This window comes from Haemorhous mexicanus, chromosome 5 (assembly GCF_027477595.1).
Source record: "Haemorhous mexicanus isolate bHaeMex1 chromosome 5, bHaeMex1.pri, whole genome shotgun sequence".
Classification (NCBI taxonomy): domain Eukaryota; kingdom Metazoa; phylum Chordata; class Aves; order Passeriformes; family Fringillidae; genus Haemorhous; species Haemorhous mexicanus.
In genome coordinates, this window is record NC_082345.1 from 4,044,497 (window position 1) to 4,059,950 (window position 15,454).

At 46.0% G+C, this 15,454-nt stretch overlaps 1 protein-coding gene across 1 annotated transcript in view; it reads left to right on the top strand.

Annotated features, from left to right (window-relative positions):
- The first annotated feature begins 1,015 nt into the window (after positions 1-1,015).
- RERG (RAS like estrogen regulated growth inhibitor) overlaps positions 1,016-15,454 on the top strand; it is a 100,787-nt gene continuing 86,348 nt past the window's right edge. The window contains exons 1-2 of the mRNA XM_059848048.1: positions 1,016-1,094; positions 2,709-2,883. Coding sequence (XP_059704031.1) covers positions 2,823-2,883 — 61 coding nt within the window. The 5' untranslated portion in view covers positions 1,016-1,094; positions 2,709-2,822. The remainder of the gene's footprint in view (positions 1,095-2,708; positions 2,884-15,454) is intronic.

A 15,454-nucleotide genomic window follows, 5' to 3' on the forward strand; every position in this document is an offset into this window, starting at 1 on the left:
TTCTTAGAGGGAATTAGGGTCTCATTTTTCCTCAGGACTGCCACCCTGCCCCCTAAACACTTATCTTGCTCCTGTAGAAAGTCTTGGACCATGGAAGATCTTTTCCAATCCAACTTTCATTTAATTTTGCATGAAGGAAGACAGTGAGGGGAGAGCTGTTTCTTTTACTCATCTGGTATCTCATTCAGATCTAAGTTGGAACAGAAACAGAGGAGGAACATCCACTGAACTCTAAGTGCTTTCCAGCTCTGGTTCACATCTGTTACTAATGCATCTTTATATTACTGGATAGTTTAATAAACAAGGAAGTAAGAGCTGTCGGTCCTATCATTTCAGAACTTGATCCCTGGCTCTGACACGAATCTTGCAGAGGCTGATGCTTTTCCACGATTCGTTCTGCCCATTCCCAAATTGAAATAACACCACTTTCTTTTGCCATAAGCCAAGTGTGTAAGTCGGGAGGAAAAGCTGAGTAGAAAGTTGGCGCTACTGGAAAGCAGCCTGCTGGGGCAGCAGCCCTGCTGGCACTTTGCTGCCACACTTTGTCTCGGGACGGGAGAGACAGGGTGGCACAGGCCGGCAGCACTGAGGGAGCCAGAGATGGAAGGAGAGAAAACACGAGATGTTAAAATAAACTGCGGGGCAGTCCTGGCCGGACCCGCCGGCAAGCGTTTCCACAGAATCCATGCAGTGAACAGCAGCTGCCCCACATAATTAAAGGCTGCGGCACCGCCGAATTACAGGGCTGCGTCCCTTCCTCTCGGGCACCGCGGCGGGCACGGGTTACGCTCCGGGACGATACTGCGAGGGGACGGAGCCGCCTCGGCCGCCCTCTGTGTCCTTTCCTCCCTCTCCGCATCCCTCCCGCTCCTCTCCGCATCGCTCCCGGCTCGGCGCTGGCTGCTCCCGGCGGCCCGCAGGTGGCGCGGCAGGTCCGCGGGCGCGGGGAGCGCTGCGGAGCCGCGGCCGGGCCGAGGGGCGGAGGGGCGGGCGGACCCTCCGCATTGTGCGGCCGCGCCGCTGCCGGCGGGAGCGCCCGGGGCCGCGCTGGGCCGGGCCGGGCCGGGCCGGGCCGCCGAGCTGCGCACAGAGAGGTGAGCGCCGGGGCTGCTCCGGGCTGCGGGCACAAGGGAGGATGAGGTGCGGAGCGGGGCTTGGCTGCTCCGGAGTGCGGGCACAAGGGAGGATGAGGTGCGGAGCGGGGCTTGGCTGCTCCGGAGTGCGGGCACAAGGGAGGATGAGCTGCGGAGCGGGGCTTGGCTGCTCCGGAGTGCGGGCACAAGGGAGGATGAGGTGCGGAGCGGGGCTTGGCTGCCCCGCGGGTGCGGGCACAAGGGAGGATGCGGATTGCGGGGCCGGTGGCCGCAGCCGCGCACCTGCCCGGAGCGGTGGGGAGCAAAGCCCGGCCGGAGGGACGGAGCCGGTGAGGAATCGATAGGTGCCTGCACGGAAATGGGAAGCAGAGCTGCGGAGCGGGGCAGCGGCGCTGCTGCGGGCGGCCGGGAGCTTCCGCGGGAGGCTGAGCCGCTGTCCCGGTCCCTGAGTATCCGATCCAGACACGTCCTGAAACAGTTCGTGCTGTCCGTGCACACTGAGAGTGGTCTGACACTCAAGCGAAAGGAATCAGGAGCATTTAGACGTCAGAGATTAATCGGGACCGTTCTCGATGTAAGGTGTCTTTACTTTTTCTTTTTACAAGCGTTTTTGTATAGAAGAAAGTCTTCGGCATTTTTTTTTCCTTTTTTTTTTTCAAATGACATGTTGGAAATGCATTTTGCTTTGAGTGAGGAGTGCTGACAAGGAAAGCATCCTACGCTACTGTTAGAATTCATGGCTAAAGTGGGTACTTCAGCTCAGCAGCAAACCCGTCACTGGCTGCATTCACACATAAAGTTTACCCTGCTTTAAGGGGAGACCGAGTATTTGACGTTTTAGTCAGGGCTGGGGATCACCATCATCACGATTGCCATGTTTTCACTGAAGATCTTTAAGCAGTCTACAATGACAGGTATGGTTATAGATTTCACTGCCCAGGTTAGCAAAATCAAGGTCATGCAGCAAAACTGTGAGCAGAGATAATTCCCGTGCTCAAAGTGCAGTGCCAGTAACTCTGGCATCCTTCTGCTGACCCCGTGCTTTGCTGAATGTTTATGTATGAGCTGAGGCAGCTTAAAAAGGAGCGTTAGAGAACTTTCTGGGTATGGATTTGTTTAGGGCACTGAGCAAGGTACAAGTGCTTAGAAGGTTTTAGGCAACTGCTGCTGAGTAATTGAAACCCTTTGGGAGCTGGAGGGCTCAAGGAAAGAGTAGCTATGTGCAGGCACTGCTAGTGAGAGCTCACAGCTATGAAATATATTCTACAAAAAATTATCCCCTGCATATGATTCAAATACGGTAAATAGATGCAATTTCAGCTGAAAGAGAAAGGAAGAAATGAATAATTAGGAGCCTTCAAGGGGCTTGGGGTTGTTAAGTACCTTTTGCAGTCTTACAGTGCCAGTGTGAAGCGAAGCAATAGCCGGAAAGCTGACGGGAGGTTCTGCACAAAGAGTGCCAAATGTGTCAGTGGTGTTACTGCAATGCTTAAAGCAGGAACACAGCATCAATTATCATGATTATTTAAAAAGGAGAAGAAGAAGGAGGGGGTGGGCAGGGGAAGGGGAGAGCCTGGCTCCTTGCAGTTCCATCCTTGTGCTGTTCTTCCCCAGGCTCTGCATTGACGTCACAATGACACGGTGAAGCTGAAGGCAGGAGCTGGGAACAGTTCTTCTGCTTCACTTTTGGTAATTGAGGGAGTTTGCCACCACTGCCTTCCTTCCAGCATGGCCAAGAGTGCAGAAGTGAAGCTGGCGATCTTCGGTCGGGCTGGCGTGGGCAAGTCAGGTACGTTTGACTTTTGATTTTTTCCTCTGCTTGACTTTAGGTAACTTTTTGCTCCCTCTGTGCTGATAAACTCTTCATAAAAAAGGGCATCTCTGACCTTCTTGTCAGGGAGGTTGGGATCAGGCCAGGAATTCTCCCTTCTTTGGCTTTTCATTCTATTTTCTCTAGGTTCTACCAAATAAAAGTATTTTTATCACTTTTTAAGAAAAAAGCCCAACAATAAACTACACCAAAACAAACTTCCTAAATCAAACCCACTTCTCATTGAGTGAGTGGAAACATTCTTCTCCAGTGGAACAGAATTAGTAATATTCAATTTGCCTCTTAGCTTGTGCTCAATGAAGGCATGGAATATTATGCTCCCTATCCTCTGTTAAATATTAGATGACTTCTGTAACAGTTGTAATTCTGGCTGATTTCCACAGGAGATTTTAGACTCAGCAACTCAAAGAAGTTTTGTTCTGAATGCTCTCCTGGATTTACATGTTTACCAGCAATCTAAGGCAGCACTATGTGTAAAGTTTGCATTTGCAGAGATCCTTTGAGAAGTAAACATAGTCTGTTGATTTCATGTGGTAGAGACACAAGGGGGAGGCATAAATGTTAAAAATCCATTTCTGCAGACAGCCTTTCCTCTGGTGAGATGAGGAGCAGAGTGTGAGGCTTACAATCTCTCTCGGGTACTTCAGGGGTGTTGCATTAACTTGACAGCTCCTCAACCACTCCAACAAGTCCTTGCACCACAGGGATGAGGAAATGAGGAGACTGAGCTTAATCATGCTCCTGTGGCACTTTGGGAACTGTAAGATACTGTTTCTTTTAGGAAAAAAAAAATCTGCACAAGAGAAGGCAGGAGATAGGATGTCCTGGTAAGAGCATTAAGCCAGACTCAGCTGCCATCAACCAGCTCCAGTTCCCCAAAGTGACTTTTATGTTACTCATGCCAAGGTTCTGTCCTATAAAAGCATTACAGTTTCAGTAACTTGGGAATGGGTTGTTTATAAAAGCACATTTACCCTGAAGGTATTTTAGCAGAAGTCTATCAGTGAAGTAGTTCTGTCAGCTATCAGGACAAAAGGCACATGTGAGGCAGAAGTTCTTAGAGATTATACTGCTTATTCAAAGGCAATGCAGATTAAATTCCACCTTTTTGAATAGAATGCCCCAGGGAATGCTGATAATATACTGGGATAAGTTTAAACTCTTCCTTCTTCCCCGCTGCCCTTGCCCCATCCCCTCTCTTGTATTCATATTTCATTGTCCTACCTAAGTTTTGCAACCTCTGTGGTTCCCCTTTTGGTTTATCTTACATTCAGCTGATGGTTTCTGTGGTTTTCCAGTCTTCTGGCTGGATTTAAAATAATGCAAGAGAACATTGAAATATTTGCAGGAAAACAGAAACACTAAAAGAGTCCTCCCCCTCCCTGATATTCTTAATAATTTGAGAGCTTATATTTAAAAAATACAAAACTACCTTTGAAGTGCTCCATTAAAATGCTGCACCAGCACAGGATCAACAAAAGCTTTTGTCATCTATTGTATCCTTTTTGTAGACTTTAATATATACTAGGATAGTATAAAAAAGTGTTACTGTAATCCTGGAATTGGGTGAGAGACAGAAGAAACAGAAAGCAAATAAAAACATCCTAGTTCTTCGAAGTCTTCCTTTCCTTTTTTCCCCTTTGAGATACAAGGAAATATTACATAAAATATGAATGAGCTCCCCTTTTGACTGTGACCATATTTGCCAATCTGTGTGGAAGTGAAGGCACAAATAAGTGGGCAGCACAGCAGGGTGAATTTAGTGGGGTAGAAGGGCCACAGAGCACTCTCAGCTACCTGAACAGAGCCTGAGCTGTGCCTTCCAGAATCTCCAGCTTGCTTATGAAAACCCCTCTTGTACATTCCCATAAAAGGATCCAGTTTCAACAGCTTGGCCAACTGCAGAGAAATAAGTGTGTGTGTGTGTGTGTGTGTGTGTGTGAGGGGGGTGGTGTCTGAAAATACCTATTTGCCTGTAGCCAACAGCAACAACAGTGGGAGCTGTGCAAGTGCTGTTTGTTACACCTTTGCTAGGAAGAGAGCTGGGCACAAAGCAGCCTCCAGACAGCTGGGTCTGGTGGGCAGTACCCTGCTAGAATAGTGTTGGTAGTGTGCTTTCTGGTGTTACCCCATCATGCCCTGTCCCTGTGACCAGTTTGTCATGTGCTGTGGGCACAGGATCCTGTGGTCAGAGCTTGCTGGAGCAGACTTGGCCAGACAGCTGGAAGATAAGCCAGACTCCAGAAGCAAGAGCACAAGGCAGAATGCTGGAGCACACATGCAATGAAAAGGAGACTTTGGGTGATAAATAGGGCCACTGTAATTGCCAGAAAGTCATGCTTGCTTTCCTGGCTCATCTTCACTGCTGAGGAAGAGCCAGGCATTAGGTTCTTAGTCTGTAAGTGGCTGAAGCACCTGACAGGGTCTGTGGAGTTCCAGACATTCCCTGCAACCTCCTGGAGAGGCTCCTCTCCCACTGCCTGACCAGAGCTTGGGTCAGTGAGTCACAGCAGCTGTGGAGAAAGAAGTGCTGGGCTTCAGGACATGTGGAGAGCCAGAGCTGTCCTTCAGGCGCTAGAGAAGCTGTTGGACCTGTGAGAAGTTGTTGTTCCTGAGAGCTGAGGAACATCCCAGTCTCACTGTTAATGCCAGGCATCTGTTTTAAGGGTGAAAGACTCCCTGTTGTACAAAGCAGTCCCTCCCAAGACTCTCCAAAACGTGAGGTGGGAAACCATAACACTGCTCACAAATCTGAACAGTGATAGCCTCTCTATCAAAAGAGATATCTCAAAATCTACTCACTGAATAGTGATAGCCTCTCTATCAAAAGAAATATCTCAAAATATACACTGAATAGTTATAGCCTCTCTATCAAAAGAGATATCTCAAATTTTGAGATATCTCAAGAGAGATTTAACAAAAGAGTTAAATCCAGGGAAAACAAAACATTTCTTTCTTTTCCACTTTCTTTCTGCTTATCAAGTTTCCACGGTTCAAAGGTTTAAAAAACAAACAGGAGGCAATAGCTAATGTGAGTGCCAGCTTTTCACTGTTCTCCTTCCTTGCCTTGTCTCCTCCTTCCTGCTGGAGAAGACCAGCAGAATGGCTAATCAACTCACCTGTCCTCTTTTGCCTTTTTACTTAATGCAGACCTAAACCTTTCAGATAGTAAAAGAAGGACAAAGCAGCTCAGAAGGAGGCACACAGGAGTTCCCCCAGACCAGAGTTACACTGAGTAATGGCCAAACTCACCAGGTACAACCTGCTCTCATACAGTGCACTAGATACTCCTCCATTCACCCTGTTCTTACTGTATAGAAGCTGCATAAACATTGTTTTAAAGCAGCTGAAGAAAGCCAGATGAGGAGCTCTGCCTGAGCCAAGGAGCAGTTTGCAGCTGCTTCACTTGGGAAGAGGAGGAAGTGCTCTGTGGGTGGGAAGGGACATTGCTGAGACCTGCTAGAGATAACAAGGCTGTACCTCCTAATTTGGGCTGGAGTCAAGCAGCACTGAGGAGGGGAGAGAGCTTTTAGAGTCTTTTTCTTTATGGCCAAGAGGAGCTTGGATGGAGCAGAGAATTAAAGTTGAAGTGAATCACTTAAACACTGCTGTTTAAATTATTCTTTCACTGAATCCTACAGCTTCATTCCTATGGTAACAAAACTGAGGATTTCCTAAATAGCTCCTTTTAAAACTACAGTGGTAGCAATTAATAAAGACTTAAAGGCCTTGTTCTTCCATGTCATCACAAGACACAGGATTTGCCCAGAAATCTAAAGAGGAGTGAAAATGTATGAAGCAGGAGGAGAAAAACAGGGCATGTGCTGGATAATATAGCATGGCTGATGCTCTTCCAAATCATAACTCAGTGAACTATGAATGCTCAAAATACCTCTGTTTAGGAGCCTTTCTATTTTGGCCAAAAAAGAGACAATGCCCAGCTGCAGCATGTGCTACCCAAGGTGCCTTTTTGCTGTGTGTGTGCCAGGCTGAGCACTCCAAATTTCTGGGTTAGCAAGGCTGGTTTGCCCAGCCCCTGGCAGATGCAGTTCTCATCTGTCTGGATGGGCTGTGCAGCTGCAGCTGAGGAATGGGACCTGGAAATGGGGAAGATACTGAAGATTTTCCCCAATAAATGATACTGAAGATTTCCCCCAGTAAATGATACTGAAGATTTCCCCCAATAAATGATACTGAACATTTCCCCCAGTAAATGTATCAGCTCCTAAGCAAATCAGTGCCTGTGCAATCAGGTATGTGGGGCAGAGGGCTGTTCCCACCTTTTGATCCAGCAACAGCTTGGATGCTTCCATTTGGGCAAAAGGGTGACCAGAAAGTGGGTGTCACCTCACAAAGAGCCTGTGCCATCACAGAAATTAAAATCTCAGCAACTCCAATCATTTTAGAGTCACAGTTGGGAAAGTCTTGAGCAGATATATATTTGTATCTGTTGGTTTATGGTATTCTCCCATGTCTAAGCCAGCATGGGGGAACATGCTGGGAGAAAGATACCTGGTTTTGAAAGTTCCTACAGAAAAATTCAAGCAGCAGCCAAACCAGAGAGTCCAACAAATCTGTGCTTTGTTTTCATCATTTGGGGACATGTCTGAAACACCCTACCAGGGATCACTTCCCAATTGCAAGGTCTGGGCATGTGGGAAATGGAACTGCATTCATTGTCACCTCACCCCCCCATTCAAAAAACCCTGTGGGTTACTGGGAAAGAAGCCCAAAGTGATTTTTCTACTTCACAAATCTCTGCTCATATATTTTCCCCCACCAGTTGCATTTCAGGGACTTTTGCAGAGGAAGCATGAGTTATTAAGGAGTGATTAGTTATCAAGCTCACAGCTCTGCTGGTAAGGCAGGGAAAGCTGCCACAAGATCTTCAAAGTCCTTGCTGTACCAAGTGATGTGTGGATTACTGTAATAAGGTGCCTCTGAAATGCAGAAATGTGGGTGGAAAGAGACTGGATTTCTGCTGTGGGTTTTGTTTTGATTTTTTTTTATTTTTTTTTTTTAATTTTACTTACACTAGTGTAAGTAAAAAAAAGGTCAGTTGCCTTTTTCCCCCTTTGTTCTTAGGAATGGCAATGACAACCAGATGCTTAAGTGATTATTCAGTGATCATGTTTAACACCCACTATATTAATTTTGCTATTTTGCAAAATTATTTTAAAAAATTGCTATTTTGTACTATTTTGCTTGTAAAGTACTCATAAAACACCCCAAATTTTTACATTCTCTGGTTTTACACTTTTCAACCAGCTCCAGCTTCTCTGAAGGGACTGTGCATGTACGTGTGTAAGTCATAGCAGTGATTAGGTCACTAACTTTAAGATTATTTCTTCCCCAACAAGAATACAAATGTGTCCCCTTGGAGCAAGGACTATTGCAAGCAAACAGCTGCACTGAAATAATCCCAAGCTCCTGTTCAGTGGGTGATGCTGATGCCCATTCATAGGGAGAGCCCCAGGTTCATGCATTGGTGAAATAAGTTGCATTGTGGCTTCAGCACACAAATAGGCTGTTGGCTAAGGAGATTCTTTCTCAAAACTGCATTTGTTGATCTTGTCATGCTAGAACTAAAGAGAAGAACACCAGGAACATGGGCTAGACATGCAAACATTTGCTCTGCTTGTGTCTGTTACCTCCTCCCTTTCCTCTGCTTGTTTGCCTATCCATGGTTCACTATAGCCTTGCCCTTGCTGTAGTGGAAGCCATTCATGTTCTGCCCAACATTTGATCCTCCTTCTGGCTCACCATGGAATCATAAAATGCAGAGTTTCTCTAACCAAATGCCAACGTTGTTCATTCGAGCACAGCTGCCTCCCCTGTTCCATCTCATTTAACCACATCTGACACCAGCTTTACCTGTATCCCCTCTGAGCAGCTGGTGGCAGCTGTTGGGGCTAAGGCTAGTCCTGCTGTTCTTCTTTTTTTCTTGTTTAGGTTGGGCTAAATATAGCCTGCTGTTTGATTACTGAGGAAGGAATGCTAGGATTCAAGATTTATGCCTGCAGCACAAATTTTTCCCTAGTCCTGTGCCTGGCCACCCCCTGCAGCTCTTGCCTTGATAAGATAGCTGCCCTGCCCCCTTGTCTCCTGCAGTTTTGCCAAAGGCAACTGCAAAGCTTCCTGCTGGAGTTGCAGGAATGGTTTGTCTGCTTTTGGTAAAGGTTTGCACTGTTTGGGTCAGTCTGCTGCTCCCCAGCAGGGCACAGAACGCAGGTCCTTTCAGAAACAGCAAGATTTTTCATCTTCCACAAACTTATTGCTGCCTCCCTGATATCTGAAGTCCTTTTGCCTTGCATGTACTTTTCTTGCCTTGCTTCTTCTCAGCTGTCACCCTCCCCCTTCCAATTCCCTAGAACTGTGCATATTCCCTAAAGACTGCCTATGGTGAAATGGCTTTGTTCTTTACAGAAAGACTTGGTGTGTACAGTTCCTGTCTCATCCTCCTCACTCTGGGCTTCCTCCCATCTCTGTTTCTCATCCCCAGCTCTATCCTTGCCCACACTGTCAGTGCACTGTGCATCATCAAATGCTCAGGGCATGAGACCCAGGTGAGCTAATCCTGGCAGCAGTGGTGTGATGCAGCAAAGAACAGTCACTCTGAAGTGGTTCCCACTGGAACTGGTCCTGGAAACCACTCCTTGGTGTGGATTTGGAGGATTTTGGCTGCTCCAGGCAGTCATTGCCTGAAGCCAGCTTTGCACAGGTTGAAAAGGAAAGCAGTCTATATCTGTACATAGCTAGTCTTGGTCATAGAACTGGGTAAATTTACCTATTTTGGCTTTGTGGCAGAGCAGGAGAAACAAGTTATGTCTGTATTTCTCAAAATAACTCTTTTTTTTTTGCATTTACTTTTGTGCCACCCTTGAGCCTTTCACATTTACAGCACCCAAAAATAAATATGTTAGGTGTATGAAAAACTAACACTGCCCTAAAGCAGGAGGATCAATGAAATGCTTTAGGCTCTAGCTGAGCCCTGGTTACAGGGCTGTGATTATCTGCTGGTGACTGGAGGTGTTTGTACCCTCTCACCACACTCCTGGCAGGGCTCTGGTGAGCAGGAGAGACAAAGAATTGCTCTAAGGTGCCAAGGGAACTGTGGCATCCTCATCCACTTGCTGCTTTCTTTCCAAGTCTGTGTTTGCTCAGTATTTCTGGCAGCCTTTTGTACACCCCCTGCTGCAGAGGCAACCCCAGCTTTGGGCAGGGACACCCCTCAGCTTCCCTTCCCTCTGCACAGGCAGTTTGAGGGGTGCTGCTGGAGCTCCCCCAGACTTCTGGAACTCCCACCTGGCTTGCTGTTGGAGCCCTCATCTCCTCCCCTTCACCTCAGATCAAACCAGCCCCTCCTGTTTTCATTGACTCCTACCTTTTCCTGGAGACAGGCAAACAGCTGAGGGAGGTGCCTCTGTTTCTATAGCCTTTTCACAATCCTGAATGGGAAAAGTTCTTTTTTCTGGCTGTTTCCCACCAGGTAGAGCATTCACACTGCTGGAGTCAGCCTGCAGCTGTTGCAGCTCCTGATGGATTTGCCATGTAGGTGTTGGGGAGTGCCATATGTTATGGCAGTGATGCTGTAGATAACTCATATTCTCTGCATCCAGCATGGAAAGATGAATGGCAAGAGGAGCATGAAGCCCTGGGGAAGGAAGTAGTAGATATATTAAACATATGTGCAGCTTTAAAATGTCATAGAAATTGGCTGGGGCCTCCAGCTGCCTTTCCAGAAATGTTAGACAGTAGTCTGCTTGCAGGAAAATGAGGGAATATGTTGAAAACATCCAGCCTGGGTTTGAAAGCACACAGAGCTGCTGACATTCCCAGGTTGTTCTGCTGCCTCTGGGGTCAGCAGCAGAGGAGCTGCAGAAAAGCCAGAGCAGAGTCCTGGGGCAGTGCTGTGTTACCACAGGGGAGCTGCTTGGATGAGTGGCTTGAGAAGTTTTCAGGGTGGAAGGATGCAAGTGGGCAGGATGTATTCTCCCAGGGAGGGAATTTCCTCAGTGCTTGAGCAGTGCTGTGGCTTTCCCAAGGGCTGTGGGAACCATGGCCACCAGCACATCCTCCTCCCTGCAAGGCAGGCCACTGGGACTGGCCTCAAGGGGCCACAGTGGGAACTGAGGTGAAGGAGAGGGGAGCCTGAGAGCCCCAAGTCACCCAGGGAATTGTGACTTGGGCATTGCCAGAGCTCCTTTCCATGACTTCTCCTCAGGGCCAGGGCTGCTGAGATGCAGCCTGAGGGAGGCTCCCAGGCTGGCAGCATCTGAGAGCCAACCCCTGCCAGCCCTCTGGGATCCTTCTGGCCCTTTATGGCTCTTCCACTGACACTTCTTATTGACAGCAAAAGAAAGCACAGAAGCAGCACTTATTTTCATTAAAAACATATTTAGCAATCCTGTCTTTCACTGCTTTTCCAATAGGGCTTAATTTCATCTTGACCCACAGGACCACAAGCACAAAAGGAGCTTGTCTCTACTTCCTTTCCCCCCTTCATGTGGCTGCATTTTCCATCCAAGTCTCAGTCTGACTATAATATAGACTATCACAGATTTGCACAACCTTACTCCAGAGAGCTGCTTTTGTCAGCAGCTCATCTCTGTGCCTGCCCTGGGAAACAAAAATCCCCTTCCCCAGAGCAGTGGAAGCCAGTTAGAGCTGTCAGGCATGATCTCTGCCTGACCTACCCAGCAACTGACCCAGAGGAGCTTCACAAGTGAGAACTTCAAAAGTGCCATTCAGAGCAGGGAAGTGTAAGAAGATCAGAGTCAGCTCTTTCTTTTTTCACTGCAGAATAAATTGGAAATTATTGAAGAGTCACCACAGAAGAATGCAGTATTAGACCCATGGGTGGCAGAGAAAACACACAAACAAAAAATCCCCCCCAAACCCCACACTCTCCCCAGTGCTGGACATGGGAGGATGAGTGCCAAAACAAACACCTTGTTAGCCAGCCTCAGGGGCAGAATCTGTGATGCACTGCTGCTCAGCCCAACTGGATTCCTTTGGTTATGTGCACTGGAGTTGGTTCTCCTCCAGGCTGATTTCCAGCATGAAGTAATTTAATAATGATCCACAATAAGTCTTGGCAAAAGTCTCAAAAAATGTATCTCCAACTAAAGAAAATTTGACCTTTATCTACGTGGAGCATGATAGGTCTCAAGATATTACAGTAAACTGTGTCCTGGACAATCAAACATTCATATACTTATCTTCAGTCTCCCATGGTAATCTCAAATAATAACATCTCATGCAAAAATACTCTTTTGTTAGTATTCAGTGCAATTAAACCAGTCTAGTTCTCACCACCCACCACTGTGTATCCTCAGCATCACTTTGGTAATTTCTTGGCAAATTTTGTTTGCAGTTTCTGACCCAGCATGTGAAATAACCAAGCCTCTCTCATGAAAACAAACTACCTCTATTTTAAACATACTCAGTATGACTGGTTTCTTCATTAATTGCTATTTGGGATCTTGTATGAAAGAGGCCCCTGAGATTTAATTCAGTACCACTGTGCTGGAAATTCACATAGTGTTCAGTGCAGACTGGGAGGAGTTTGGGAGTCTGTACTCCAAGAAATACTTCCATACTTTGGACAGGTTTTATGTATCATTCTGCACTCTTTGAGGACTCCACAGAAAAGGCCACACTCTATTTCCACTCTTTCCTGCTTGATAAGGCAGATATATTGGATTCTCACTTAAGAAAGGAGCTTTTCCTCTTCTGTTTTCCTAGTCTCCCTCTTCAGAATAAAGCACCAAAATATATAGATTTTCTTTATTTTATTTTTATGAGGAAGTTTCATTAAAGTTGCCTTTTTCCTAAGCAGCTATGATGTATATTTATCTATAAAATCACATGCAGCTACTGATGTTCATGGTACAGTCAGTATTAGCTCTGGAGCAGGATAGTTTGGTGTCCTGGTAAAGATGAGGCAAGAGACAGACCATGGAAAATGCAGAAAAACCTTTGAGCAGTTTCTTAAGTTCTGACATTTTACAGCTATGAAAACTCTCATGATCTGCCTGCAGCTCTTCACACCCAGCTGGACAAACTTTCAGTATTATTAAGTATTATTCAGTATTACTAATTCCATGCTCAGTATGATATATCTCACCTCAAATTAGGCCTGTACCTTAAAGACATTTTATTCACCTAAAATAATTCTGCATGGCTCATTTTGTAGCATTTCTTCAATTACTAAACATTTACTAAACGATGCCCTTCCAGTAAGCTGTGAAAATATTAATATCATCCAGCCTTAAGAACTTTATTTGCACATCAGAGCCCTGAAAATATTATTTTCTGTTCCCAGTGCCACAGCACAGACAGGGACTGGCTGCAGATAGAAGCAAGGGACTCAACAGAAGGGAATGTCCTTCCCAGCTGAGTTAAAACAGCACAATGCCACCTTAGATCCTACCTCTAGTTCTGCACTAGGTGGCTGGCAGGCATGTTCAAAAAGGCAGGGAAAATACAATGACCAACAGCAGGGGTTGGAACAGGGCTTAGGGAAACATGCTGATGACCAAAGTACCTTGGAGCTTGGTTGTGCATTGTTATTTCTGCTCATTCCCATCAACACTGCTGCTCTTGGTGAAGGTTCAGATGTTTTTGTTATGGATAACACAGCAGAGGATGGAAAAAGGGCTTTGGTTCTAAGCATGAGCAACCTGACATCATGTGTTAGAGGTCACTGTGCAGCTCCAGGACTTCTCTGCTCACTTCAGCAGGTGACTCTTCAGAAGTCAGGACTCTACAGCCCTGTGACATTCCAAAGGTGTATTCAGAACACTTTGCACCTGCTGGTTGTAAAAATGCTCTCAGATCTCAGACTGTTCTCAGGAAAAAGGTTTGCAGGCCAGTCACAAACAGAGAATGCTCAGGGTGACTCCCAGAGTGCCAAACCAGGACAATTGTTCTGCACCTGGGTCTCTTGCTAAGGGCTAATCCAGTTGCACCTCTACAATTTCTGAAAAGTCTTAAGGATGCTTTTAATGATCTTTCCCTTGTATTAGGACAACAGAATTAATATGGTGTGCTTGGTTTGGGTTTTTTCCAGTATGAGTATTGACCTGTAGAAAAACCTGTGCTCCTGAAGCTTGGAGCACAGCGTGGCATGCTCTAGCTCCCAGCTGGGTTGCAGGCTTTCTGAGGAGCAAGGAGTATCCCAGAGAAACCCACAAAAGAGCCCAGAAAAGTGTGTGCATGCATGGAGGTGCTGGCTCATATGGGAATGGGGACTGTCTCTGCTTAATGACTGCTCCACCTTGTTTGTCCCTGTACCTCTCAGCACAACATCACAGCCACTGCTGCTAAAAAAAAGAAAAATTCTACCATTAAAACAAGTGCTGTGCACCACCTTGCTGTAGGAGGCCACCTGTGTCTCCAGAAGGCAAATCACAGCAGCTCCCTCAGCCCATGCACTTGAAAGGAAACCTAAATATTGTCCCCCAGGTGGTGCACTTGGCACCACACTCCAATATTAGACAAGCCTGGACTGTCCATACTGTGGTACCCTGCAGCCAGTGCAGGGCTTTCTGCCCTGCTGCTCTCAGCAGTGCAGAACCTGTCCAGTTCTAGGTGCCTCATGAACACCCAAGGGTTTTTTTAATTATTCCTCATTAAGTAATTTCCCCAGTGCAAGTATTTTGTGTCCTTCATTGCAAGGGGGTCAGAGAAGAGGACTGTAATAACCCTTCCTGACTTAAATATGATCTTGTGGACCATGACTATATTAAATGAACAATCTTTCCCTGGTGCTTAGTGGATTTTTAATTCCTCTTGAGCTAAAACCCTGCTGTAGTCATGATCCTCTCCTCTGGGCCACTTCCCCTTTTTTAGCAGTGTTTGTATTCTATATATCTGCTTATTCCTACACACTAACCACATGGAACTCTCTCTTCATTTGATGAGGCAGATCCTCATAACACTGTTATGAAATATTTTTAAAGATTTAATATTAAATATCTAAGGAAAAATTCTATAACTTTCTGCATTGCTTTTATTTAACATATAACTTTATGGCACTAGGCTGAAAGCATTCACCGAGTCAATGTTTGGACTGCACTGCAGGGATGTTAATGAGAACATCCAAATTTTATGCTTTTGAACTCATTAAAATGAACAGCACAATTTGTGCAGCAGTGGCTTATTTGCAAGAACAGAGATTAACAGGAGCACACAGAAGAGCAGAATACAGATGCAGATTTTTTCTCATGGAGATCAGAACAAAAATGCAGAGCTTTCCATGCTAACAGGAATATTTTTACCTCTGAACAAGGTGTAAGATTTGAAAACACACTGGCAAATAAAGAGTTTGCACAGAGAAGATCTGCACCTATCAAAGAGGAAATGTAGAAGCAGTCACATTTAGAAGGACAAACCTTAAGCTAACACTGTTGGAAGATGAAAAAGCAAAGTCACAGAGGGTGAGCTTTAGTTACAAGTCTTCACAACTAGATGGAAATTTCAAGGGATTATTTGCAAAGCTAATACAGAACATTAGTTATGGAAA